The following is a 25,554-nucleotide window of genomic DNA, read 5'->3' as shown; positions in this document are numbered from 1 at the left end:
ATCTACTACCTTATAAAAGAGCTAGCCCTGTATGCTGGATTAACTATGTATTAGCATTGTAATCAGCAGTGAGATACGGAGGACTGGTTGTTTGATTGTAGTGTTTCTGAAGTGTTGGTGGAATCCTCTCTGATTGTCTCATGGAGTTCAGTGAGCTACAAAGACAGAGCTCCACTATAGGTAAGCTGTGCGACTACTGTTTTGTAGGTGTGGTATGTTAGGTCTCATCGGTACAGGTGTGCCTTTGTGTTCAGTGATTTGCTTCCTGGTCACCTAGGATTACTTGTTTTGTACTATACAAAATATGCTATTACATGGTAAAGAGAGATTTTCCAAGAATGTATACTTTAAAATATGCTTGAATTATGTGTACCACACAAGTATAATGCACCAACAGATTGCAACTCTCCCAAAACTACAACCAATCAACTACATTGACTCTTTGGGCTGACTCATGATTTCACTCATAATTTTTCTCTGTATATATCCTTGCCCTCCTCTGCCCTCTCCAAGCCCACGGTTACCATGGTGCCCAGCAGTCGGTGAGGTTACGGAGTAAGTCGGTAGTGTCCAATCAGAATGGCCCTCAGTTCAACTGGGGTTCTCCCCCCTCAGAGGGGGGAGAGGAGGGTGACTCTGGACCCCCTAAGGACCTCAGAGAGCGGCCTATGCCCATGCGCCTGAAGAGAGCGATACGGTATGGGACCTCAGTGGTCATAGTGGTCACTAGCGTCTCTGCCTCTGTGCAATTCCTTTGTTGTTGTCCTGAAGGTGGCAAACATATTATGCTATAATGAGCAAATGTATTGTACACTATCTCCCTCACTTCGCTTCTCTTCTCTCTCAAAATACTTCCTCTTTCTCTTCCTCCCCCCTGCTCTCCCTTCCAGGGAGGTGCAGCAGATGCGTGTGCCTGTGGTGACTAGCTGGCAGTCGTGGAAACGGAGCAAGGCCAAGTCCCTGAGCAGGTTCAGAGCAGATGCAGGGGGAGCCATGTCCTACATAGCTCTGTGGAGAAAGGCTCTGCATAAGATAGGAGGTGACAGATTCAATCATACTGTCACTCAATCAAATCAGGCAATGGTTAAATCAATGCAATATGAACTACATACACATCTATATCCTGGGCTGTATGTATGTGACATATACAGAACTTAACTATATGCATTTGTTAATGCATACACACTCACCTCACACTAAGATAAAGTTTTCCTCTAGGCTTTCAGCAATATCTAAAAGGTCTCGGTTCCACACGTCTAATGCAGTGGGCTAAATCAGGGTCACACATAATGTTTCTTGGTAGTCAAACAAATCGACTTTGAAACAAAAGCATACACCTCACACACATGGTTATGGTCTTAAAGAAAGAAGACACCTGTATCATGTCACATATAGAGTTTAAATGTATTACATTTTGAGATTGCATCCCAATATCACCCTTTATATACGTTAATGTTTTATTTATTTTTATTAATTCTGAAATTCTGAAAAATATTAATAACATTCCAGGGCTACTGTCGTTGTCAATAATGTTGCCTTCACATTCACAACATGGCCCTGTGACCCCTGTCTTTGTAGGCCACTTTGGCGGTGGTGTCCAGTCCTACTTCATGTTCCTGCGCTTCCTGGTGGTGCTCAACTTCCTGTCATTCTTGCTGATCGCTGGGTTCATCTTCATCCCCAGCATCGTGTTCAGATCCACCAGCAACAGTAACATGACAGTGGACAGCACTGGTAAGGACAGCACTGGAGGATGCATTTTCAAACCAGGCCTATGATTGGTTAAAGGGTGATGGCATTGGAGTGACATTCACAATCTACATTCCAGTCCAGTCTATTTCCATTATTCTGTCTGTCTCCAATATAAAACAATGTCTTCTCACTGTTCCCTGTAACAGTATCATAGCAACAGATCTGCCTTAGAGGATGGGGTTTTGATTTAATTGAGTGATTGAAACTGAAAATATTGCAGCAGTTGTTACTGGTATTCGCTCAGGGTTTTGAAAATGGAGTCCCTCACAAAGTAGCAAGTTATAGAACTCAGGTACGGTGGGAAACTTGATCAAACGTGACCTTGGAGTATCTTCAAACAACTGTGTGTGTGTCTCAGGTCCAGAGGCATGTAGGGTCTATGATCCAAATCTTCAAGGTCTGGTGGTGTTCTACCAGTACTTCCTGGACTTACTCTCTGGAACGGTGAGAAAACACAACATGTGTAATCTAGTCCTGTGTACCACTGGTTATAGATATACTGAATACAGCACAGAGAACAATACTTCTCTGAAGTTCAGTTTGCAAAACAATGTTGATCTGTTTTAAGTGGCCTTGGCCTTTCACACACTTGTCTGTCTGTCTGTCCATCTGTCTTTCTGTCTGTGTATAACATGTACAGTCTGTGTCTGCTTGTGGGTTTGTGTCATTTTGTGCAGTTTAAGTTTAGTACGCTTCTAATCTAGTAGGCTACACTCTCACCACTTCACACCCTCCACCTCTCTCCCTCTCCCAGGGTTTCATGGAGTACTCCTACATGTTCTATGGTTACTATAACAACACCGTGGCAGAGAGCAGTGGCTTCCACTACAACCTGCCCCTGGCCTACCTCCTCACCACCGTCTTCTACTTCGCCTTCTGTCTCATCTGCATCATCGCACGGTACCTTCTGGAATGCCCTACGCTTCCATCTGCATATAAATAGAATGGACATAACCATTCTGGAAGCTAATTAACCCTAATGACTCACTGACCCCCCCCCCCCCCCCCACACACACTCCGATTGGTCCCTTATACAGCATGGGGAGCGCACTTCGCATTGCCGTGGCAACAGGCAGTGGTGCTGCCGGCAGTTACAGCAAGATGGTGTTCACTGGCTGGGACTACGGTTGCCAGGGATACCGGGCCACCAAACTCAAACAGAAAAGCATCCACTACCAGCTACAGGTAGGAGCTCTGCCTCTTACTGCAGAGTCGCTGAAGATGCACTCCTCTTTCCTCCCCTCTAATTTCTCTGTATGATCTCTCTCCTCTATTCCTCCCGTCTCCACTCTCTCTCTCTCCTTCCTCTGTCAGGTGGACCTGGAGGAGGAGAGGCTACAGAAAAAGGCTTTGTCTCTAACATTAGGTCAGACAGTGGGTCTGTGTTCTCTACGCATCTTCCTCATGCTCGTCTCCCTCGCCCTCATAGGAGGAGCTTTCTTTGGCATCTTCCAGGCTACTGTCTTCAGCCAGGTCAGTCAGAAACAAAACAAAAACTATTGACTGGATGTTTGGCCTTTCATCCTCTCCATGTCATATTGAGTCAGTACAGGGAGGTGGGTATCCTGGGGCTGTTCTAACCTTTTCTGGCTGACCTTTGCCCCCTCTCCCTGTGGTTTCTAGGCAAAGGTTGGAGCAGAGGGCATTCTGGGCCTGTTCTGGGTTTACCTTCCTTCCATCGTCATCACAACAGGAAACTTTGTTGTGCCCTTCATGTGTGACCAGATAGCCCTGTTTGAGAGATATTCTCCTAGTACCACCATCATCATGGCACTGTTCAGGTGTGTGTGTGTGTGCAGCCTCTGCCGAGTCCCTAGTTTCAGGCGTTTATTTTACGCCTGCTATGTTAGGTTAGCGTGTGTATGACCTTATCACTCTGCTAGATCTTCACTTACCCAGTGTGTGTGTGTGCATGCGTGCGTGCGTGTGATTATTTCCTGTGTCCCTCCTTCCTGTGTTCAGGTCAGTGTTTCTGCGTATGATAAGTCTGGGAGTGCTGCTGTTTACTCTGTGGAGTCAGATCACCTGCTTTAAAGAGAGTAAAGACTGTCAGCTCTGCCAGTACAACAACAAGGAATATCCGGTAACCACTCTCTTATAACAGCATGGTAGCCTGGGTAGCAGTCAGGCTCTACTTTAGCAGACTTGTCTTCAGAAGGCTGAATAGATTATATCTCCATCCGATTATACCTACAGTACAGTACACGTATCAACCATGTTGCATCATCTTTTCTTCTCTTTTACCACCCATGCTATGTCTGTCTGTCTTGCTGCTGCCACCCAGTGCTGGGAGACGCGTGTGGGACAGGAGATGTACAAACTGGCCTTGTTTGACTTCCTCATTACCATCGCCATGCTCATTCTGGTGGAGTTTCCACGCAGGTAGTGTACACTGTACACCCTACTGTGGTGTAACTCAATCTATGAGCAAGTCATCCTCGATCACATTTATTGATAATCTCTTCTTTCATACTGTGGCAGGTTGTTTGTGGACCACTGCTCCTGTGCACTGACCCGGTGGGTAGGTCGTCAGGAGTTCTTGGTGCCTCCCAATGTGCTGGGTCTGGTCTATGGTCAGACAGTGGTGTGGACCGGAGCTCTGTTCTGCCCTCTGCTGCCTCTCATCAACACACTCAAGTTCTTCATCCTCTTCTACTGCAAGAAGGTCAGGCTGCTCTCAATACTGTACCAATAATGGAAATGTAATCAATTCATTTTGTGAAAGGTTTCTCAAGTTAAAGTTTGGCCCCAGAAGAGTTTCCCTTCACTACACAACCACAGTAACCCCCTTCTCTCCCCCCTTCCTCCTAATCTCTCCTCCTTCTCCAGGTCACTCTGTTTTCTAACTGTCGTCCGGCGGTGAAGACGTTCCGCTCCACCACCTCCACTATCTTCTTCCTGGTGGTGTTGCTGTTCGGCTGGGGCCTCGCCCTCGTCGCCATGATATACAGTCTGGCCCAGTGAGTGCCTGACTCTGGCTATGTCTGAAATGACACCCTATTCACTATATAGTGTACTACTTTTGACCAAGGACTATAGTCAAAAGTAGTGCCCTATATAGAGAATAGGGTGCCACTTCGGACACAGCCTCTATCTCTACTGCAGTAGGAAGTTATACAGTGCAGGGATAATAGAGTGGCAAATGGACCAGGTTTATTAGTGGTGGTAGATGGTGATGGTGTTGATATGTCATCCTCAGGATCCATCCCTCTATGAGCTGTGGTCCGTTCCGCTCACTCACTATGATGTGGAGTATCGTTCCCAACACCTTCTACACTCTCTCCCTGACAACACAGGACTTCATCTTCTACATGGGCTCCCAGGCCTTCTCCATCCCCCTCTTCATTTTCTCCTGGTGAGTCCCCTTGTCTTACTGATCTCTTCTTCTCCTGGTGAGTCACCTTGTCTTACTGATCTCTTCTTCTCTTGGTGAGTCACCTTGTCTTACTGATCTCTTCTTCTCCTGGTGAGTCACCTTGTCTTACTGATCTCTTCTTCTCCTGGTGAGTCCCCTTGTCTTACTGATCTCTTCTTCTCCTGGTGAGTCACCTTGTCTTACTGATCTCTTCTTCTCCTGGTGAGTCCCCTTGTCTTACTGATCTCTTCTTCTCTTGGTGAGTCACCTTGTCTTACTGATCTCTTCTCCCGGTGAGTCACCTTGTCTTACTGATCTCTTCTTCTCTTGGTGAGTCACCTCGTCTTACTGATCTCTTCTCCTGGTGAGTCACCTTGTCTTACTGATCTCTTCTTCTCTTGGTGAGTCACCTTGTCTTACTGATCTCTTCTTCTCTTGGTGAGTCACCTTGTCTTACTGATCTCTTCTTCTCTTGGTGAGTCACCTTGTCTTACTGATCTCTTCTTCTCTTGGTGAGTCACCTTGTCTTACTGATCTCTTCTTCTCTTGGTGAGTCACCTTGTCTTACTGATCTCTTCTTCTCCTGTTGAGTCCCCTTGTCTTACTGATCTCTTCTTCTCCTGGTGAGTCACCTTGTCTTACTGATCTCTTCTTCTCCTGGTGAGTCACCTTGTCTTACTGATCTCTTCTTCTCCTGGTGAGTCACCTTGTCTTACTGATCTCTTTATCCGATTGTCCATTTATTTTTAACTCATCTTGCAGGTACATGGGTCAGTGTGTTACTGTCTATGTAGTTGCTGTCTACCTTGTGTTTGATGATTTAATATTGCTTTGTAACTCTACATATGGGAGGACCATATCTGCATAGACCCATATGGTAAGCATGTGTTATTTCCATGTGTGCTGAGTGCTGTACATAAGATTCTGACTGTGTTTGTTGCATAAACATGGCTCTCCTCTCTCTCCCTGTCCTGATAGTGTGGTGCTGTGTTACGTAGCAGCTCTAGCTGCAGTCTATGGGAAGAGTGTTGATCTGCTAAAGGCCCAGCTTAAACTGGTAAGTGATGGATGGGGGAGAAGTCCTACATGACATGATCATGATGCAAAAAATATGTTTGAAACAAAACCATGTCCATGACCCATACTCAAGCTTAACCTTGTATAACAGTGTATTTAACTCTAACAGGAGGGACGTGATAAGCAGTTCCTGGTCAAGCAGATTGAAGAGCTGAGTATAGAGATGGGGGTTCCAACAAGGGCCCAGGCGGACACCTTTGACACTGGTGCAGCAAACTGACTAAGTCACCAGGCTCAAACCCACAGCCCATATCCCAGCCCAAGGCACTTCTTGTAGATTTGATAGGCTTAGATAGGTTTTGCATGTGGCAATCTCACAAAGCACATATCTACACCTTCACAAAGCACTTTACAATTATCACTCTCTAGTGTATGATAGCTACGTTTATTGAGTTTTTTTTTTTTTTACTTATGACTGAGTGGTGGTTGTCTCATCTAGCTACAGTATCTTAAGATGAATGCACTAACTGTAAGTCACTCTGGATAAGAGCGTCTGCTAAATTACTAAAATCTAAATGTGGAGATTACCATGGGGCTAAGGGTTAGTATAACAAAGCTTTAGATGTGTTTACCCTATTCCGCTCTCATAATACCTGTAACATCAATTGCCATGTTCATTGCCTTTGCATCCTCTTCCTCACCTCTTGCCTAAACGTCACTGTTACCATGGTTACCCCATGGTTACTCGGTGTGAAAGAAGTCGCCCTAAAAAAAGAAATCTCTACAAGCCAGAATGTTGAATAAAATGATATTTACACTTACCGGTTGGCCGTACTGTTGGTCCTTTTCACCGTAGGGAGTGGAGATAAAATATCCACAGGAAAGTATTGTTTACCCGACTTTTTGCGGCACTGGTAGGTTCTGTCACTTGTATTTTCAATCTCCTGAGGCATTGCACATGATGCACAATATGTAAACAATAGCCGAATGTAACCGAACGTTGTCGACCGAAGCACGTTCCCTTGCAATCAGCTGGAAGTGCTTGTGAAATTTGCCAGTTGATTGTGTGGGACAGCGTTCGGTCTGTGGTTCAGTTAAGCTCCGCCATTGCTTACATATTGTGCAAGTGTTTGTCATGGGTGAATTGTGTCAGTATTGCAAATACAAAAAATACTAACCAATATAGAGACCTGTCCAGCGTACTGAAAGTCAGGTTAACACCTCCCTGTTTATATTTTGTCTCAGTTACTTCCGACATAAGGACACAATCAGCGGACAACTGGTAAAGCAAGTTTAAATGAAGTTTATTCAACATTCTGACTTGTGTAGTATCTGAACATTCCAGAATTTGCCTCTGCTTGCGGAGACATCTGGAAAGCATTACTATAGGGGCCCCCTAAAACAGAGGAGAGTCTGTTATGTGAAGGCCAGGGATTGGTCTGTAGAGAACCACCCATATTATGTTACATATTATAAATACCATGGTTGGAACAAAGGAGGGAGAGAATATAACATATTAGAGATTGGGTCAGTTGTTCTCCAGATGTCTGCAGGAGTCTGTAAATTGATACTGTTATCTTTGATGTAATAAACCATTATAATCAAGGACAGTATCAGCGGATTTCTTGTCATCACAGCATATCAGCATCGTTATCTCGATACCACACTTGTAATGGGACTGTTCGGGAATTCTGAGCCTACATGTTAGAGACAAGAGTGTAAGTCTTTCAATCTCGGATTCTAAAAGAGGCTACCTCATCCCCACCTTTAGAACATTGAATGCGTTTATTTTTCTAAATTGATTTAAATATTGTGTTTATATATATTTTTAATGTTCTTCAATTCAACAAGTTATTTCTCTAAGTATATATATACACAGTATCTTCTGTATGTACTTTTATCTCTGAAATAAATGGAAAATTATAATGAACAAAATTCTATTATTTCTGTCATGTGCAACGTACGCCCCCTGCTGACACGTGAGAGAACTTCTTCTTCTGTGGGTTTTATGGCGGACTACAACCAAAAATGTGTATTGCCGCCACCAACTGGACGGGTTGAAAAACCAAAACAAGGTAAAAAGAAAATCCATATGTGATATGGAAACTAACTTAATCCACCCAAATAAAAATAGTAAATTGACAAAAACAAAACCACCATGTCTTCCTTCTTTCAAATCTCCATATCTCCCTTCTCAGGCTCTAGGGCCTGAGAGGGTGGTACAGCTTGTGACAATATTCCATGTAACTCCTCCACCGAGAAATCTTTCAACCCAGGAACCACTCCGCCGCATCCACAATGATTATCTTCTTGGACCTTCTCTCCACCTTGGCAGTGGCATTAATCACCATAGCTATAAAGGCCACATTCTTAACCTTTAAAATGTCAGGGTCCTGCTGGTGAAAGGCATCCCCTGCAGCCTGCAGTGAAGGCCTATCCACCACCATGGACTCTTGAGGAGCAGCATTCAAACCCTCAACCCTTTTAACAGCTGCTGCATATGAAACGCTCTGGACAGCCCTTACTTTGGCCACCTCATTCTCTTCCACCCTTGTCGGGCAATCGAAAGATGTAGCTTCATGGTTCCCACCACAATTGCAACATGTCACATTTTCCTCACTTTTAAAACACATGACACATATTTTCCACAACTTGGACATCTCGGCTTCTCCCTTCTGCAAACACTTAAAACATGACCAAAAACTTCACAATGATCACACTGCATTGGTCTTGGGATAAATGCTCTTACTCTGTCGTTTTTATACCCCAACTGCACTTGAGTAGGGAGAGACTCCATATCAAAAAAACAAAAGAACAGATAGACTCTTCACTTCACGATTCATCCGACGTGCATCAATAACTCTAGGAATATTTTTCATCTCTTCCAAATCGACTTCCCACGAGACGCCAGATAGAACCCCCTTGAGGGGTGCCCTGTTCCGAAGAGACACACACGACACTTCAAACGTATCAAATGGGGTTAAACGCAATTCACGTTCCTTCTGATCCGCAGAAGCACAAAAAATAAAAAAAACAAGCCCGCCTCTCGTGATCCTCACAGCCTTCACTTTACCCAGCACTCTCTCCACCAGTTTGGATATCTCAAATGGTTTCTTCAAGATTGGTAATCTGCTCCTCATTATCAAACCGTACTGCTACTAGATACGAAGGGACATTCACATCACTGTACACTACTTTGCTCAGTTTTCCATTCCTTTGGACAATTCTCCTTGATTCTACCGACAATGGATTCATAATCCACTTCATCGTCCGCTTCCGACATTTTTTCCAGTCTAGAGAAAAAAACCCGTGAGAGAACTTCTACAAATGTATGTAGACGTAATGACGTGGATAACATTTTCGGGTGTGTGTATCCGGTTGTGGTTGAAGAGCTTTTGGGTTGCTTGTTTACCTTTCAGATGTGTTTAAAATATATTTTCTTCGGTTTTCTGCAAATATTGTATTCATGCGGTAACAGCTGTACAAAACCCAGCGTCAGAATTAAATATCTGTGATTCAAATAGCTGTTAAAATGTTTAACATTTGAGAGGAAATAGGTTAAGACTAGCTAACGTTAGCTAGCTAGCAAACTTGAGTTACAGTACAGACTTAGACTGACTGAATCGCAAACAACAGAAGTCAGTGCATGTTACTTTGTTTTGACAGATTTCTGTTTAACTGTACAAGCCCTGGTCAAAACATAAACACTCGACTTCAGGAGAAAAATGAATATTCTACCTAAAAAGAGCTGGCATGTTCGCAACAAGGACAACGTCGCGCGCGTGCGTCGGGACGAGGCACAAGCCGCAGAAGAGGAGCGCGAGGTCCAACGCCGTGTGGAGCGAGCAGAGCAGGAGGTAACCATAGCAACGTTGCCTCCACCCCCCCATCCCCAAATTGCAAATTGATACATTCCTCATAATTTATTTAGCATGGTCTGAAGTGACAACCAAACTTTGTGTGATACAGGAATGTTATGATGTATGACAGGTGCAAATTTTTTAAAGAGAAGTGCTGTAAGAGGCATTGTTAAAATAGTTTCAAGTCATAAAAGTGCATACAAATGTGTACATGTACTTCACTATTGCCATTGAATGTTATGTAGTTAAGTAATCTCTTTGCTGTAGGCGCGAACAGAGCACCTGAGACAGAAGTCGCGAGCTGCCCTTCAACAGTCTGGAGGGTTGAAAAATGAAGGAGAGGGAGGTGAGAGAGGAGAGGAGGGGAGGGGAGTGGAGGAGTGGTGGAACACCTCAATCTATTTCCTCTGGAGGAGTCCTCTGAGAAGAAAGGAAATGCAGAGTACCTCAAAGACAAGAAAGATGAAAAGGTGACCTTGCTGTCATTCTGTTGTGCTTTTTCCGCTTCACCTGTGTTGAAATCAAGTTTCTTTGTGCACATAGCTTCTGATTTTTGCATCCCTCTCTACCTAACAGTGTTTACCTTTCTCTAGTGGATCTAGCCAGCCAATGACAGTGGCTGGTTAATTTAGTCCAGGGCCATTTCTAAACAGAGATTGGCCAATTCAGTTTAAGATTTTGAATTTAAATGGGTGCCATGTTGGCAATTGAGAATGCAAATTAGAATTCTAAATATCATAGAGTGTTCTGTGCCAATATGGAAGATTATTGAACAATTTTAATGGACTGATGCTTATCACATCAATGGAAGGATCAAAGAATGAGATGTGAATAAATGTATTGAACTTTCCAAATAGTACTCCCGGGATGGTCGCTGGTCTTGATTCCTCCCACCACAGATCATTACTTTAAATTAGAATATTTAACTTATTCTAATGCTATGTTTCTGTTGTAGGAGCGGGAGGAGCGTGCTATTGGTCTGCTAGTGTCCTTAGGCCCCCAACCTGGGACAGAGGTAACTCCATGGTACATGCAAACAGGCCGGGAAAAAGAAGAAGAGAAAGACGAAGGAAAGAAGAAAGAGAAAGACAACAAAGGAAAGAGACTGCTACTCAGTCAAGAGGGAGACGACTGAAAGACATGCTGGACCCCTTGAAAGAGATGAAGAAAGCACTGGCGGTGAAGGATAGAAAAGAACGTAGGAGTAAGAAGAAGGAGAAGAGGGATAGAGGGGAGAGGAGAAGCAGTGGTGGAGAAAGGTGAGAAGTTTGTCTTTATCAAGACTAGGTGCCTTCTTATCTGTATGTCTGGGGGTGTTTGTGTTTCTTTGATCAATCATAAAACCAATTAGCTTTGACCTAAAGGGGCAATCAGCAGTTGCTACATAATTTTTTTAAATGATTAATTAATGATGTGTACCCATTAATTCTTGAAGAATATAACTTATAAATGACTCATTAGTTTAGTTTAACTGTCATACCGCATCAGAACTCAAACTATAAGCTTGTTTTATACTCCAATCTTTGTAAACCAAGTAAATGTAAACATACTACATCGCCTTAAAACATGGTTAAAACTATCATTTTGATTTCATGGATGGTCAGTCCTTTCATCCATAGCTCTGTCTATGAATTTGAGTGGTTACATTTCTCCAGCCCCATCCCTGAGCTTTTTACAGAAACAGCTGATTGCCGCTTTAAGAGTAAGCCCCTTGAATGTGTCCACTCCACTTGAATCCATAACCAAGAGACCAAGTACACTGAGCCAAGTGGACAAGTGCACAACAAAGTGTACTGAGCCTCTGGATAAACATGCATGGTTGATGGTAACCACCTCTTCTCTCTTTCCTAGCTCTATTGAAAGGTTGCGAGCAGAGCGACTGCAGAGAGAGGCGGAGGAGAAGAGGAGGACCCAGGCCCTGCTGGACCAGAAGAACGGAACAGGAAAAGAGAAGGAGCCAGAGGAAAGGGAAATGCCGTACAACAGCGCTTATTTCCCAGAGCTGGCCCGCAAGAGGCAGAGGAAAGACAGAGATGCCTGGAGAGACGGCATCTTTTGAAGTCATACATCATGCAGTCTCATTGTTTGGGCAACAGACACAGAACATTGAGGCATTCAATATACATTTATTAGTATGTGAAAGACACAGAAGACTTCGACAAGGACCAGAGAGCCTGGAAGGTTATTCAGTTGTATTGTTGTGAAATGTGAGCCAGTGCTTTTAGCTTATTCTTGCAGTAACATGGAGGAGTTATGTATGTAGACACATACTGTAGGTTGTTGAACTTGTGAAGATGTGTACAAAAATTGCTCAAAATGCCACATTGTTTATTTATTTTATATCTAGGCTATCCTGAGGATCCTAAGTGGACTTATTGATGATTGTTGTCATTGAATAATCAATATTATTGCTGATGAGGTAGAAAAAGATAGGGAACCAGTCAAGAGATTTGGGACAGCTGAGCGGAGTGTTGGTGTCTGTTTGGCACCCTGCTCAAGTGTGAGACAATACAGAGATCATTTAGCTCCACAACACAAGACCACTGTTCAAGTTGGAGTGTGTTAGATGTTTTACTATTGATGGCAACATTGTGTCACAAATGTAATTGTGTCAATTCAAATCTGTCAAGCCTATTTTGTTTCTGATAATAGCATGTGCCATTTTGCCATGGCATCTGTTCTATTTAACTATCTGATGTAGACATAATTTAGTGTGGTTGGCCCAACTATTATTGCGCATTTTCCATTTCAATTAATTCAATAAAAATGTTAGGCCTGTCAAATAACAAAATCCTGAATTCTCCGTTATTTTGCTTATTTTATACATACCCCATATCCATGCACCAGCCAAATTATTAACCCTAAACATTTAACTACAAGAGATTGTAATACAAAACAGAGTTGCGCCAGTATAATACATTAAATTGTCTAGCAGGTGCATACATACACAGACGCAAAGCAGCGCAAAATAAAACGGGTCCGAGACAGCAGAGGTAGAAGCGAGACCGACGCACTCGCATGAAACCACGGGCGAACCATGATAATGCAAGCTCAGTTTTGTCTGACGTAGCCTAAGTTTAACGGGAGAAAAATACTACAGTCCCCTCACACTGGTGTCGGAGGGGAAAGAGCCGAAACGGGAAAAATAGCGGATGGTTTGACCTCATTGGGGTTATTTGTTGTTTTCGTCGCCGTTTTTGTCGAGAGACCACTAATGTAACGGTTCTGGATTTGATATGCGATGGGTTGGGTTGGCAGGACAGGATGCACAAAAGAGCGTCTCTTACACGGTGTTTAGTTGCAGATTAGGAGAGGGGGATCAAACGGAGGAGGGGAAGAGGGGAACACAACAACAAGGAGACGTTCTTTATTAGCGGGGGAAGACAGCGCCAGACCAGGAGACGGTAGCGGAGAGAAGGAGAAGACCGAAAGCATCGCTCGAATGATTGTGCCGTGGTGGATCCCGCGACGATGCGACGACACTGCTGGGTGATAGTGCTGGCGGGGATGTTGTCGTACTTGAACCCGGAGAGAGCCCTTGGAGCCCCGCAGAGAGAAGGTGAGTGGTGTCGGAGGGATGGAATGATATTGACGCTGGGAGAAAGAAGCGAGGGGGAGGTGGGAGAGGGGATAGATGAGAGGGTTATAAATAGGTATTGGGAAATATTACGGCCGAACCACACTGACACAGCCTCATAACAATAATACGAAATATTTTATATTTCTTGGCTGATATGATTAGGCTATGGTAGGCTATATGCCTTTATAACACTGGGATGAAGTCAAAAAGACAATGGCCACATTATTATCATCAAGTAGCCTGGAGAATTCGGTAGGATCTGCGACCCTATTTCGGTGATATTTATCAATAGCATCGATGGCATGTGAAAACGGGAATTCGACCAATGAATATTAAATTAATCGCCACTGTATCATTCATGTGTATATCAAACCTATTGAAAGCCCACTTGGGTTTAATGATTAAAATTAGCATTTTTGAATTTCCATTTGAAATCCACAAGATCGTTTTATTTTGTCCCCCTTTTATTAGGCATCGCATAGTGTTTTGTTTGTGTATTGTCGTTTGCAGTCATGGTGTTCTGGTGTATTGTTTTGATAAGAGCTATTCACTGGAGCTGGTGGAATAGGCCCCGGCTATGTGTACCTATTTATATGCAGTGTCTGTCTGGACAGCTGTCTAGGGATAGAAGAATAGAATTGCCCAGGAATTGTGCACCTATACTGCCGATGGGTAGGCTACATAAAATATTATTGTGTTCTACATAGACTCATGTAAAATAATTTAATATAGGCCAACATGTTTTTCCTATTTTAACAGTTTCCAATGTAATTCTACCACCAGGCCATAGGCTTGCATAACCTGCAGTCCAGTACATAAGTCAAGGAAATTATTACACGTTTATGATGAGCCAATAATTCATGTATCTTTCTCTAAAATTCATACTCATGGCGTTTAGTAGCTTTTCTGACTTATACTTTTACTCTTGCATTTGTTAGAATAACATAGACCATTATGTTTTTAGGCCTTCATAGAGGTCTGAGGGTTTTTCTCAGAAAACAGCCATTGGAGGATGGAATCATACAACATATCATTTATGAGCTCAACACATCCTTAATGCTAATTATAATGTTCAAAAATGTTATTTATAAAGCAGTGCTCAAAGCGCTTCATAAATGCATTTTTTAGGGTAACTTGCATTTCCCACTCATGAATGACCTCATGAAAATATTCCATTGATCAGAAAAGCCTATTTGTGATTGGATTCCCTTTCAGTGTGTTATTGGACGTCTCTGTAAGATTTGTGTACTATCTAGAGTGAGAGGCAGAGGAGAGGATGTGCCAAAATTGTTAATCACAGTTAGGCTTACACATTGATCTACCAATAGGGTAAACATCAATTAAAGCCTTTTGTTTTGACTATTATTGGACTGTTGATGCATCTTCACGCCATGCTTTCAGGAATCAATGATCTCATGAAATGGATGGGGAGACGTACATTTGGTTTTGCATTATTCATTACTGTGTCATAATAGTGAGTCAATATCTAGAAGTAGTGACGAATACGGAGCATGATCGAATAGGATGAGGAGGGGAAAACAGAGTAATTCTGGTACTTGTGTTTTCAGGTACCAATGACACTGAAAATGCTCAAATTGTGGTTGATATTCATAAGTACTGTACTGGATTGACACTTGACCTGCAAGTGTATTGACAAGTACGTGTACTCAGAGGTTCACCTTCCGGAGTTTGAGAAGTGTTTTTGTAAAATTGTAGATGGAGAAAAACAAATAATATTGGCAACAAGTTCATCTAGAAATATGCATATTTCTCAATAATTTCTGTTACGTTTTGATTGTAACGATGCTGGTTTTTATTTGAGGGTTTAAACTTTAAAGGTACAACAAACAAGTAAGTAGTTCACTGTTGTGAAGGGTTTTTAACCACCCTGCCCTCCCCCTTCTCTTTTTCACAGATGGTTCGCTCCTCACAAACGGCCAAGTTGAGGTACAAAAAAAACCTAAAAAACGCCCCAACCTCCTCCTTCTCACCTAGGTAGACAACCTCCCTGATTTGAGTGATTATTTTCCAATTTTCCAACCCTCCCCCGGTAGCAATTTCCCCAAAATGACAACGCCACCCCTCCCTTCTTTTCAACTGTGTTTCCTGGAAGGAATGTTGTTTTTTGGTACCCCCTCCCTCCTCCCCCTTCTTTCCTAACCGGAATGGTAGACTTCCCTGATTTTAACTTGAATTCTGATCTCTCCTCTCTTTTATTGATTCCGAAGATGGTTTCCTGACTTTCCTCCAAAGTTAATTTCCTTTTCCTGCTTCTCCCAAAACCCCAATGACAGTTGTTCATTGGGGATCCTCCGCTTTGTCTCAAACTTACCTCTATTGTAACAATTCCAATGGTTTTCCTCCTCAATCTCAATATGTAAAAATGACTTTGACCCTTTTCAACCCAATTTTCTGAAGCCTCTCTTTCCCCCACTCACTCATCCACTCACCAACACTCCAGTCCTAACAACTGTGTGTTTCCTTCAGGAAGTATTATCTGGCCGATTAACCGTATTAACCTTTTCCTCTGCTCCTTTTCTCTCCCGCCATATCTCAGTCTCTCAATCCAGGGCTGCGTCTCTCTCTTCTCCGCCCTACGTCGTCATTCTCATCTCTTGCTCGGGGCTCGTCTCCTTTGTTTTACTGCTCCTCACCTGTCTGTGCTGTAAGAAGGGAGGAGTGGGATTCAATGTAAGTCTCCATCATGTAAGAGACTTATTCACACGTCTTGTCTATTGTGTTACACTGTCTTGCATGCATGTTGTGTAGATCGATGGATATAGGGTTCATAACAAACCTTAGGGAAACCGTAAACACTGAGGGCTGTAACAATGTATAGCGTATGGGAATGTCCTAATTTGTCATGGAAGGGCCCAGCACCACAGGGACAGTGGGCATCCCCGTCATTCAAACCCTTTATGGATCTATAGTCTTTGAATCTGTGATCTTTGGATGGTTCATTGGTTCTTTGGCTGCATGTGCGGCACCACATTTTACCACAAGTATTACAGATGTTGCATGAGCCAGAAAGCTTAGGGTCTGTTTAGATTTAATAGATTTAAAAAGGGACTATAAAGGTGTCCTCATTATAAATCCAGATAGGTCTTTCTTTGTGACATTTCAGCCAGCACACTGGGTGCATCTCAATTATCTAAAGTCGCTCCCCTCCTTCATCTAAACTGATGTGAAAACACAGGCAACAAGGGGAAAGTAATATGGTGTCTGCCCACCAGTTATTTGTTTACACTTGCCCAATTTCTTTAGAAACGTAAACCACTTTAGACTATTGACACACACCCACTAGAAAAGCGGTCACCAACCCTCATCCTGGAGAGCTTTGGGTGTGTAGGCTTTTGTTCCAGGACAGGCCAGAACCAACACACCTGATTCAACTAATCAACTACAGTAATCAGCAAGAGTTTGATAAACTGAATCAGGTGTGTTGGTGCTGGGCTGGAACAAAAACCTGTAAACCCTGTATCTCCCGGGACCAGGCTTGGTGATTACTGCTTTTCAAACTTACAATATCTCTAAAGCTTCCACGCTTCCTCTGTTCTTTCCTGTCCAATCAGGAGTTTGACAATGCAGAGGGGGAGGAGTGTTCCGGGGGTTCTAGCCCCGTCCAGGAGGACAGTCTGTCTTCTTGCCCCTCCCTCCCGGAGGTCTACACCCTCCCACTCAGGGACAGGGCTAACTGCCCTGCCCTGCAGGATGGCTCAGGTAACTAAGGCCCACTCTCTGTAGCTGGAGCTGATGGCAGTATATAACACATTAATATTACGAGCATGATGAATATCAGAAAGCCCCAAATCATGTGTCTTTCTCTTTCCATCTCCTCTCTATTCTGTCTCTAAAGACTCTAAGTCGAAGAACTTCCGTAGGCACACTCTCAACTACCTTCAGGAAATAGGAAATGGCTGGTTTGGAAAGGTGAGATCACCATCCCATACCTCCACCCTCAGTTGTGACGTCATCATGTAATGGTGGTAGCTGGATCTGGCAGTTCTTCCAAATGTCTCTCAACCCCATGTTTCCTCTAAAAGACACATCCTTTTAACAGCTTCTCAGTAAATCTAATGTTGGCTTCCTACCAGTTCTCATCAGTTATATTTTCTTCCTACACCACTATATTTCTGATCCCCCCCCCCCCCCCCCCCCCCTCTCTCTCTCTCTCTCTCTCCCTCTCCCTCTTCCTCTCTCTCCCTCGCTCTCCTTCCTTCTCCTCTCTTTCCCTCCTCTCCCCCGTCCCACATCTCTCTTTCTCCTTCCATCTCTCTCCCCCTTCCTCTCGCTCTCATTTCCACTCCTCTCTCTCCCTCCTTCTCCCTCCCTCCTTCTCTCTCTCTCTCACTCTCTCTCTCTCTCTCTCTCTCTCTCTCTCTCTCTCTCTCTCTCTCTCTCTCTCTCTCTCTCTCTCTCTCTCTCTCTCTCTCTATCCTTCCCTCTCTCTCTCTCTCTCCTTCCTTCCTTCCTTCCTTCCTTCCTTCCTTCCTTCCTTCCTTCCTTCCTTCCTTCCTTCCTTCCTTCCTTCCTTCCTTCCTTCCTTCCTTCCTTCCTTCCTTCCTTCCTTCCTTCCTTCCTTCCTTCCTCCTTCCTTCCTTCCTTCCTTCCTTCCTTCCTTCTTTCCTTCCCTCCCTCCCTCCCTCCCTCCCTCCCTTCCTCCCTCCCTCAGGTGATCCTAGCGGAGGTGCTGTGTGACTGCAGCTCCTCCCAGGCCGTGGTGAAGGAGTTGCGGGTCAGTGCCAGCCCTCTGGAGCAGAGGAAGTTCTTGGCTGAGTCTGAGCCATACAGGTCAGAGAAACTGCCATTTTGTGTCATCAGACACTTTTATTTAAGTTATTTGTTTTTGTGGTTTCCTGAGCGTACAAAACATTAGGAACACCTACCTAATATTGAGTTGCACCCCCTTTTGCCCTCAGAACAGCCTCAAGTAGGGGCATGGACTCTACAAGGTGTCGCAAGCGTTCCACAGGGATGCTGGGCCATGTTGACTCCAATGCTTCCCACAGTTGTGTCAAGTTGACTGGATGTCCTCTGGGTGGTGGACCATTCTTGTTACACACAGGAAACTGTTGAGCGTGAAAAACCCAGCAACGTTGCAGTTCTTGACACACTCAAACCGGTGCGCCTGGCACCTACTACCATACCCCGTTCAAAGGCACTTACATATTTTGTCTTGCCCATTCACCCTCTGAATGGCACACATACACAATCCATGTCTCAAGGCTTAAAAATCCTTCTTTAACCTGTCTCCTCCCCTTCATCTACACTGATTGAAGTGGATTTAACAAGTGACATCAATAAGGGATCATAGCTTTAACCTGGATTCACCTGGTCTGTCTATGTCATGGAAAGAGCAGGTGTTCCTAATGTTTTGTACACTCAGTGTATATAAATCACAGTAACTTCACAGTTAACTCCCAACCTGTATATCACTCTGATTGATTTGGTGCTGTGGACCAAGTCACATCAGTAGATGTGTTTTAATTGTTGTGTGTCATATTGAGATGCTGGTAGTTAGAGACTGCATGCTGCATACAAGTGTTGCAATGTTAGAACTGTAACTTGGAGTGCCGGATGTTGGTGGGTGACTACTGGTCTGACCTATTTATTATCTGTCACATATAGAAACACATGTTTCTCTTTCATCTTTCTCTCTCACTCCTCCTCTCTCTAGCTCTGTCTGTTTTCTTTCGTCCTCTTCACTTTCTCACTAACACACCCACCTAAGTAAACACACACAAACAAATGCGCCCAGATGTTATCCCCCTCTCTGCTCTTCCCTCGCTCACTTTAACTGCATATCCTCTGCTGCATTGCCTCTCTCGGTTTCATAATCTTTCTCTCTCTCTCCCCCCTCTCTCTCCCTCTCTATTTTCTTGCCTTCAGGAGTCTCCAACATCCCAACATCCTTCAGTGTTTGGGCCAATGCAGCGAGAGCATTCCTTTCCTGCTGGTCATGGAGTTCTGTCAGTTGGTGAGGGCCATGTTGTTATTACTACTATTATGGGATGGAGAAGAAGTGGATGGCCCACTGTAGAGGAGATCCAAAGAGAGGCCATTTTGTTTTGGAACGGATACATTTACTCCATTCCTCTAGGATTGTTTGGTCTCCTCATTGTGTTTTAATCAGAGACTGATTGATACCTGAGCAACCAGCTGATTGGACTGTCTGGTGACTGGTCAATAAATGATTCAAATGGATCAATTAAGTGACAAACACCAGACTGTAGCTTCCGTACATGGAAACATATGTTTGGTTAGTTTCCTTTTCCCCCATCAAATAACCATGTAAATACTTGGTGACGTTTCACACTTAGATATGCCTTTTGTAGTATAATGTTATCCCAGCCATAACACTCAACACCTGCTGCCTCTGTTTGTTTGCTTTCATTCTTGCTCTTTAATCAAAGACTGATTGAGACCTGAAATCCCAAGTGATTGGACTCTCTGGCCAATCAATGACTCAAACAGATCAATTAACGACCAGGGAGGGGAGAGAAACAATACCACAGCCCTTTACCAGAAGAACATATGCAATAAATCCTCTGTACATTGAAACACATATCCCTTTATCATTTTAAGTATCTTATTCTCCTGTCCTACTACCAGTACAACCTCTCTCTCTATAATGATATTAACTCATTACCAATTCCCCTTCTGCTTTTGAGGACATCCAGGTTCAGGAAAACACTTAGGAGAGGGTATTTTTCCAGCATAAATGTACAAATGTACTTGATATATAGCTCGATATGTCCGGTCATAGTCATAAACTATGTTAATTGTTATTCTGATTGGTTTAAGGATCACATACTGTACATGATATTGGTAATACTCATTGATCTTGTAATAAATTAATTATATTTGTGATATGTTACCAGGGCGACCTGAAGAGGTACCTGAGAGCCCAGAGGAAGTCAGATGGGATGACCCCTGACCTTCTGACCCGGGAGATGCTGACCCTGCAGAGGATGGCGTTTGAGATCACCTCAGGCCTGCTGCACCTCCACGAGAATAACTACATCCACAGGTCTGTGAGGTCATATCCTGGCTCCATCTGGCTCCAGTGGGGTTCCAATAGCTCCAGTGATTGATTGATTGATTGGCAATTGAGTGATTGATAATAAATGGATTATGATTGTTTTCTCTCTCCAGTGATCTGGCTTTGAGGAACTGTCTCCTTACCTCTGATCTCACTGTCAGAATCGGAGACTATGGGCTGTCGCACAACCACTACAAGGTATGTGTGAGTGTGTGTGTGTGTGTGTGCACATGCACGCTTACCCATGTACTTTGCTTGAACCACCACAATCTGTAGACTAGTTATACCACATTATAAACTGGGTGGTTCGAGCCCTGAATGCTGATTGGCTGACAGACCGGGTATATCAGATCGTATACCACGGGTATGACAAAACATTTGTTTTTACTGCTCTAATTACGTTGGTAATCAGTTTATAATAGCAATAAGGCACCTTGGGGATTTGTGGTATATGGCCAATGGCTGTATCCAGAACAGCCCTTAGCCGTGGTATATTGGCCATATACCACACCCCCTCGGGCCTTATTGCTTAATCATACCATGTTATTGTTGAATACTCGTTTCTAATTGGCTTGAAGGGCATTCTAGAGTGTGCATTATTTCTCTATAATGCACAGTATATTTGCACGGTATAATTAATTGGCTATAGTTCTTACAGCTGCTTTTGAAAGCAAAAGCGAATTGAAAAATTATTGGCATTGTTGGATTAGATTTTCCTAAAAGCAAGCTAGGACTCAAGTTTGGTTAGCAAAACTAGAAAGTCTGTTTGTTTGGTTACCAAGGCAACTACTGTCTCTATCTAGTGAACTTGCTAGCTACTTCAGTGGATGTTGAACACATTTCTACCTGCAAATGAAAAAAATTATAGCTGTAAATATTTTAGATTCTAGCCATAGTATAAAAGGGATAATCAACTCGGGGCTCTATGCGTTCTCTGCAAAATAATGCAACTCCGTGGAAGGTTAGTTCCACTCCGCTAGCGTGTCGTGGAACACAGCTTCCAGGTCGTTCATTATTTTCCAGAGAACACATAACCCCTCGTTGATTATCCCTTACGTATTGCATGTCCCTAATGGCTTATCTTCAAGTCCATGCATCCCTCTGTGTGTTGGTGTTTATCTGTGTAGGATGACTATTACCTAACACCAGACAAGCTGTGGATTCCTCTGAGGTGGATAGCCCCAGAGCTGCTGGAGGAGTACAGAGGATCTCTGATCGTCACTGACCAGACCAAGACCAGCAACCTGTGGTACGTACCATAACACAACCTGCCTCTAAAACGGACAAATAAACAACTGAATATTTCAATAAGGTGTATTCTGTATTTCTTATCTAATTTGATTATTTCTCTATCCTCCAACTCTCTCTCTCTACTCCTATTTTCTAACTCTCTCCCCTCTCTCCCCTCTCTCTCCCACTTCTCTTCCCTCTCTCTCCCACTTCTCTCCCCTCCCCTCTCTCTCCTATCTCTCTCCTCTCTCTCTCCTCTCTCTCTCCCCTCTCTCTCCCCTCTCTCTCTTTCCCTTCTCTCACCCCTCTCTCTCCCCTCTCTCTCCTCTCTCTCCCCTCTCTCTCCCTTCTCTCCCAGGTCTCTGGGGGTGGTGATCTGGGAGTTGTTTGAGTTTGGTTCTCAGCCTCACAGACACCTGAGTGACGAGGAAGTGTTGACCTTCGTCATCAGAGAGAGGCAGATCACCCTGGCCCAGCCACGGCTCAAACTCTCCCATGCTGACTACTGGTCAGTGGGCCGTTTCTTGACTTTTGGCGCTCTAATGATATACAGTACCAGTCAAAAGTTTGGACACACCTACTCATTCAAGGGTTTTTCTTTATTTTTACTATTTCCTACATTGTAGAATAATAGTGAAGACATCAAACTATTAAATAACACATATGGAATCATGTAGTAATGACCAAGAAGGAGAGTGATGGAGTGCTGCATCAGATGACCTGGCCTCCACAATCACCCGACCTCAACCCAATTGAGATGGTTTGGGATGAGTTGGACCGCAGAGTGAAGGAAAAGCAGCCAGCAAGTATTCAGCATATGTGGGAACTCCTTCAAAGCATTCCTCATGAAGCTGGTTGAGAGAATGCCAAGAGTGTGCAGAGCTGTCATCAAGGCAAAGGGTGACTACTTTGAATAATTTGTTTAACACTTTTTTGGTTACTACATGATTCCATATGTGTTATTTCATAGTTTTGATGTCTTCACTATTATTCTACAATGTAGAAAATAGTAAAAATAAAGAAAAACCTTTGAATGAGTAGGTGTGTCCAAACTTTTGACTGGTACTGTATGTATTTGATGAAGAAAGTGGTCGATCACTTGTCTAGATGTGTTACTTTAAAGGCCTCGTTTGTCAATAAATCATTAAGGTCAAAGCTAATATATGCAATCCCCACAAACCTTCTATTTTTATATTTTTATATTTTGGGGTGGTAGATCAGCTTTAATATTGCAGAGAGATTGTAGCTTCCATCAATGTAATTGTCTGCATCATTTCCAACCCCCTTCTCTTTGTGTTTGTCTTTCCTGTCTTTCCTCTTCCAGGTATGAGATAATGCAGTCCTGCTGGCTCCCTCCTTCCCAACGCCCCTCCATCGCTGAGGTATTCCTCCTCCTCTCCTCCCTCTTGGCCGCTGAGCGAGGGATATCCCGAAGGAGTGTGGGAGAGGACGAGGAGGATGAGGACGAGGAGTATGAGGAAGGGAGAGGAAGAAGAGGAGAGAGCGAGGAGTCATTTGAGAGACGGTGGGATTCTCTCCGTCCTCCGGCCTTCCAAGCTGCAGCGAGTGAACGACAGAGAGTGAGGGAGTATGGGAGGGATGACAGGGGGAACTCCTACCCTCTACTGGACCCCGTGGGGAACTGCATCACCCCATCTTCCACAGAACTCGACGACATCCTGACAGTCACGGAGACCAGCAAAGGGTTAAATTTCGAATACTTCTGGGAGAAGGCCCATGCGAGGCGGGGCTACCAACCCCTTCCTCCTCCCCAGCCCATCCCGACGGTCAACCCCTCCCACAGACAATCTCTGGACACACCCACTGTTGTCCCGGTGATAAGTGCACGTAGCCCCTCCCTCGCCAGCGAGTACTTCATCCGATTGGAGGAGCACACCCCTCAGGATAAGTCCCCATCTCTTAAAGGGAAAACACACTCTTTCCGTTCTGACTCGTTGTGTCCTGGAGATCTAGAGCTAGTGGAGATACGCAGTGGAATGCTGGGGAAAGAACGTGCGCCGTACAGTTCTGATGAGGAGTACACTGGGCGAGGTGGGAAATCCATCCAGACCGTCCGATCCAGCGAGGTCCAGCTAAGGGTCCCCAACACTGGGGTGGCAGAGTTCAAAGACACCTCCAGTAGAGTGACTGACTTCTCTGTGGTGGATTTAGGAGATGATGATGAGGAGGAGGGGGGTGAAGGAGACAGAAGGTCATCCACTGGTTCTCAGGCCCCTGTCCTCCCTCCCAAGCCCCGTTCTATGTCAATCTCCTCGGGCAACCATCTCCACTCGCGTCCCCTCCCTGCGCCTCCGTTGGGCTACCACCGAGTAGGGCTTGGACTGGGTCACTATTCCATGAGTGGTAAGATAGAAACGATGGACCCTCTGATGGGCAGCTGCCTGCCATCATCATATAATCACTTAGGGTTCCACCGTCCTCGTCAGACCATGCCCCCCTCCCCGTCACTCTCCCCCTCCCTACCCCAGTCCAGCCACCCCATCTACCCCACTCCCCAAACATATCCTCCCCCTCTCCCACCCCACTACAAGCCCCAAAGGGGCCTGTATCACAGCTATGGTGTAGGTAGCTACTCCAGATACAGTAAGCCCCAGATGTACTCTCAAAGAGACCCACTATCCTGTGACTACTCAGACCGACAAGGTGGTGTACGGCGCACAGCATCCTTGCACAACACAAAGGGAACATCCAATTTCCGCTCAAAAGACTATGACTCTCCCGTACGACGCCAGAACGTATTTCGCCCTGTTTACCGTAACATATCCCGCTCCGAGTCCGGGGTCCCCAGAATTGAGAGGCACTCATCCTCCAGTCCCACCTATTCAGATGAGGATGACTCCCCCTTTATGTCCCCTGAGAAACCAAGTGGGGGAGGGACGACCGTCCTGACCTCTAGCGTGTCAGAGGATACGGACCCGGCCACAGCCAAGCTCTTCTCCAGGGGTATGAAGAGGACCCAGTCGCGCCTCGCTACCATCCTGCCTGCCATCTGGAGGGAGGACGTGGAACTGCAGGCGGATAGCGGAACCGACGCCAAGAAATCCCCCATGCACCTGTTTCTGACTGAGATCTCTAGTGTGTCAGAGTCAAATGATGCCAAGTCCGAGGAGGGAAGGACCTCATGGGAGGGAGAGACAGAGCGGGAGAAGAAAAGGGATGGGGAGAGCTCAGGGAACTTCCTCCAGCCCTTGAGAGGGGGGATGCGTCGGTCCCGGTCGTTGGTCACAGAGCTGGGCTCTGCAGAACAGACATGGGGGCCAGACAGAAACACACAGATGGGGACAGAGGTGGAGAGGGTGAGGAAAGGATCCATCCAGAGAGATCTATTCCTCACTGAGATCACAGACATAGGAAGGACAGATGCAGACATGGAGGGAGATCCGGAGAGAGACCCGGTGAAGTTCCTCCACCCTCCTGGCTCCAGATCGCGTCCCTACACCTACACCTACACCTGCGCCCCCGGCCTCCCGTCCTACGCCGAGGCCGAGGAGGCATACTCCAGGGGCATGAGGAGATCCCGATCCCTCCTCTCCGAAATCACTGTGGGGAGGCAGGAGTCAGAGTCACAGGAGATGGAGAAGGAGACGCAGAAGGGAGAGATGACCAGAGAGGAGTTCCTGAAGGAGATCCAATCAGCAGAGACCTTTTTGACAGAGATCATATCCAGACAAAACGCAACCGCCTCCAACAAGCATTG

At 44.8% G+C, this 25,554-nt stretch overlaps 1 protein-coding gene and 1 pseudogene across 2 annotated transcripts; both read left to right on the top strand.

Annotated features, from left to right (window-relative positions):
* LOC311139796 (transmembrane channel-like protein 7) lies at positions 1-6,945 on the top strand. Its single transcript, XM_084174752.1, has 16 exons — positions 1-180; positions 514-697; positions 891-1,039; positions 1,579-1,734; positions 2,111-2,196; positions 2,507-2,652; positions 2,790-2,937; positions 3,067-3,225; positions 3,376-3,533; positions 3,715-3,835; positions 4,037-4,134; positions 4,234-4,417; positions 4,582-4,712; positions 4,952-5,107; positions 6,086-6,164; positions 6,294-6,945. The coding sequence occupies exons 1-16, from the start codon at positions 141-143 to the stop codon at positions 6,402-6,404; spliced, it is 2,106 nt and encodes a 701-aa protein (XP_084030878.1). The 5' UTR covers positions 1-140; the 3' UTR covers positions 6,405-6,945.
* A 2,578-nt stretch (positions 6,946-9,523) lies between these two features.
* LOC311139797 (leukocyte receptor cluster member 1 homolog) lies at positions 9,524-12,764 on the top strand (annotated as a pseudogene). Its single transcript, XR_014615490.1, has 4 exons — positions 9,524-9,981; positions 10,252-10,454; positions 10,940-11,243; positions 11,836-12,764. The product of XR_014615490.1 is annotated as a leukocyte receptor cluster member 1 homolog (transcript).
* The last annotated feature ends 12,790 nt before the right edge of the window (positions 12,765-25,554 follow it).

This window comes from Coregonus lavaretus, assembly GCF_964263955.1.
Source record: "Coregonus lavaretus genome assembly, chromosome: 13".
NCBI lineage: Eukaryota > Metazoa > Chordata > Actinopteri > Salmoniformes > Salmonidae > Coregonus > Coregonus lavaretus.
This window is presented reverse-complemented; position numbering and strand designations above follow the sequence as displayed.

Excerpts from the sequence above, each read along its gene's own strand:
- LOC311139796 (XM_084174752.1), top strand. The coding sequence starts at position 141 with ATGGAGTTCAGTGAGCTACAAAGACAGAGCTCCACTATAG. Across the intron at positions 181-513 it reads AAGACAGAGCTCCACTATAG|CCCACGGTTACCATGGTGCC; the intron begins GTAAGCTGTGCG and ends GCCCTCTCCAAG. Across the intron at positions 3,534-3,714 it reads ATCATCATGGCACTGTTCAG|GTCAGTGTTTCTGCGTATGA; the intron begins GTGTGTGTGTGT and ends TCCTGTGTTCAG.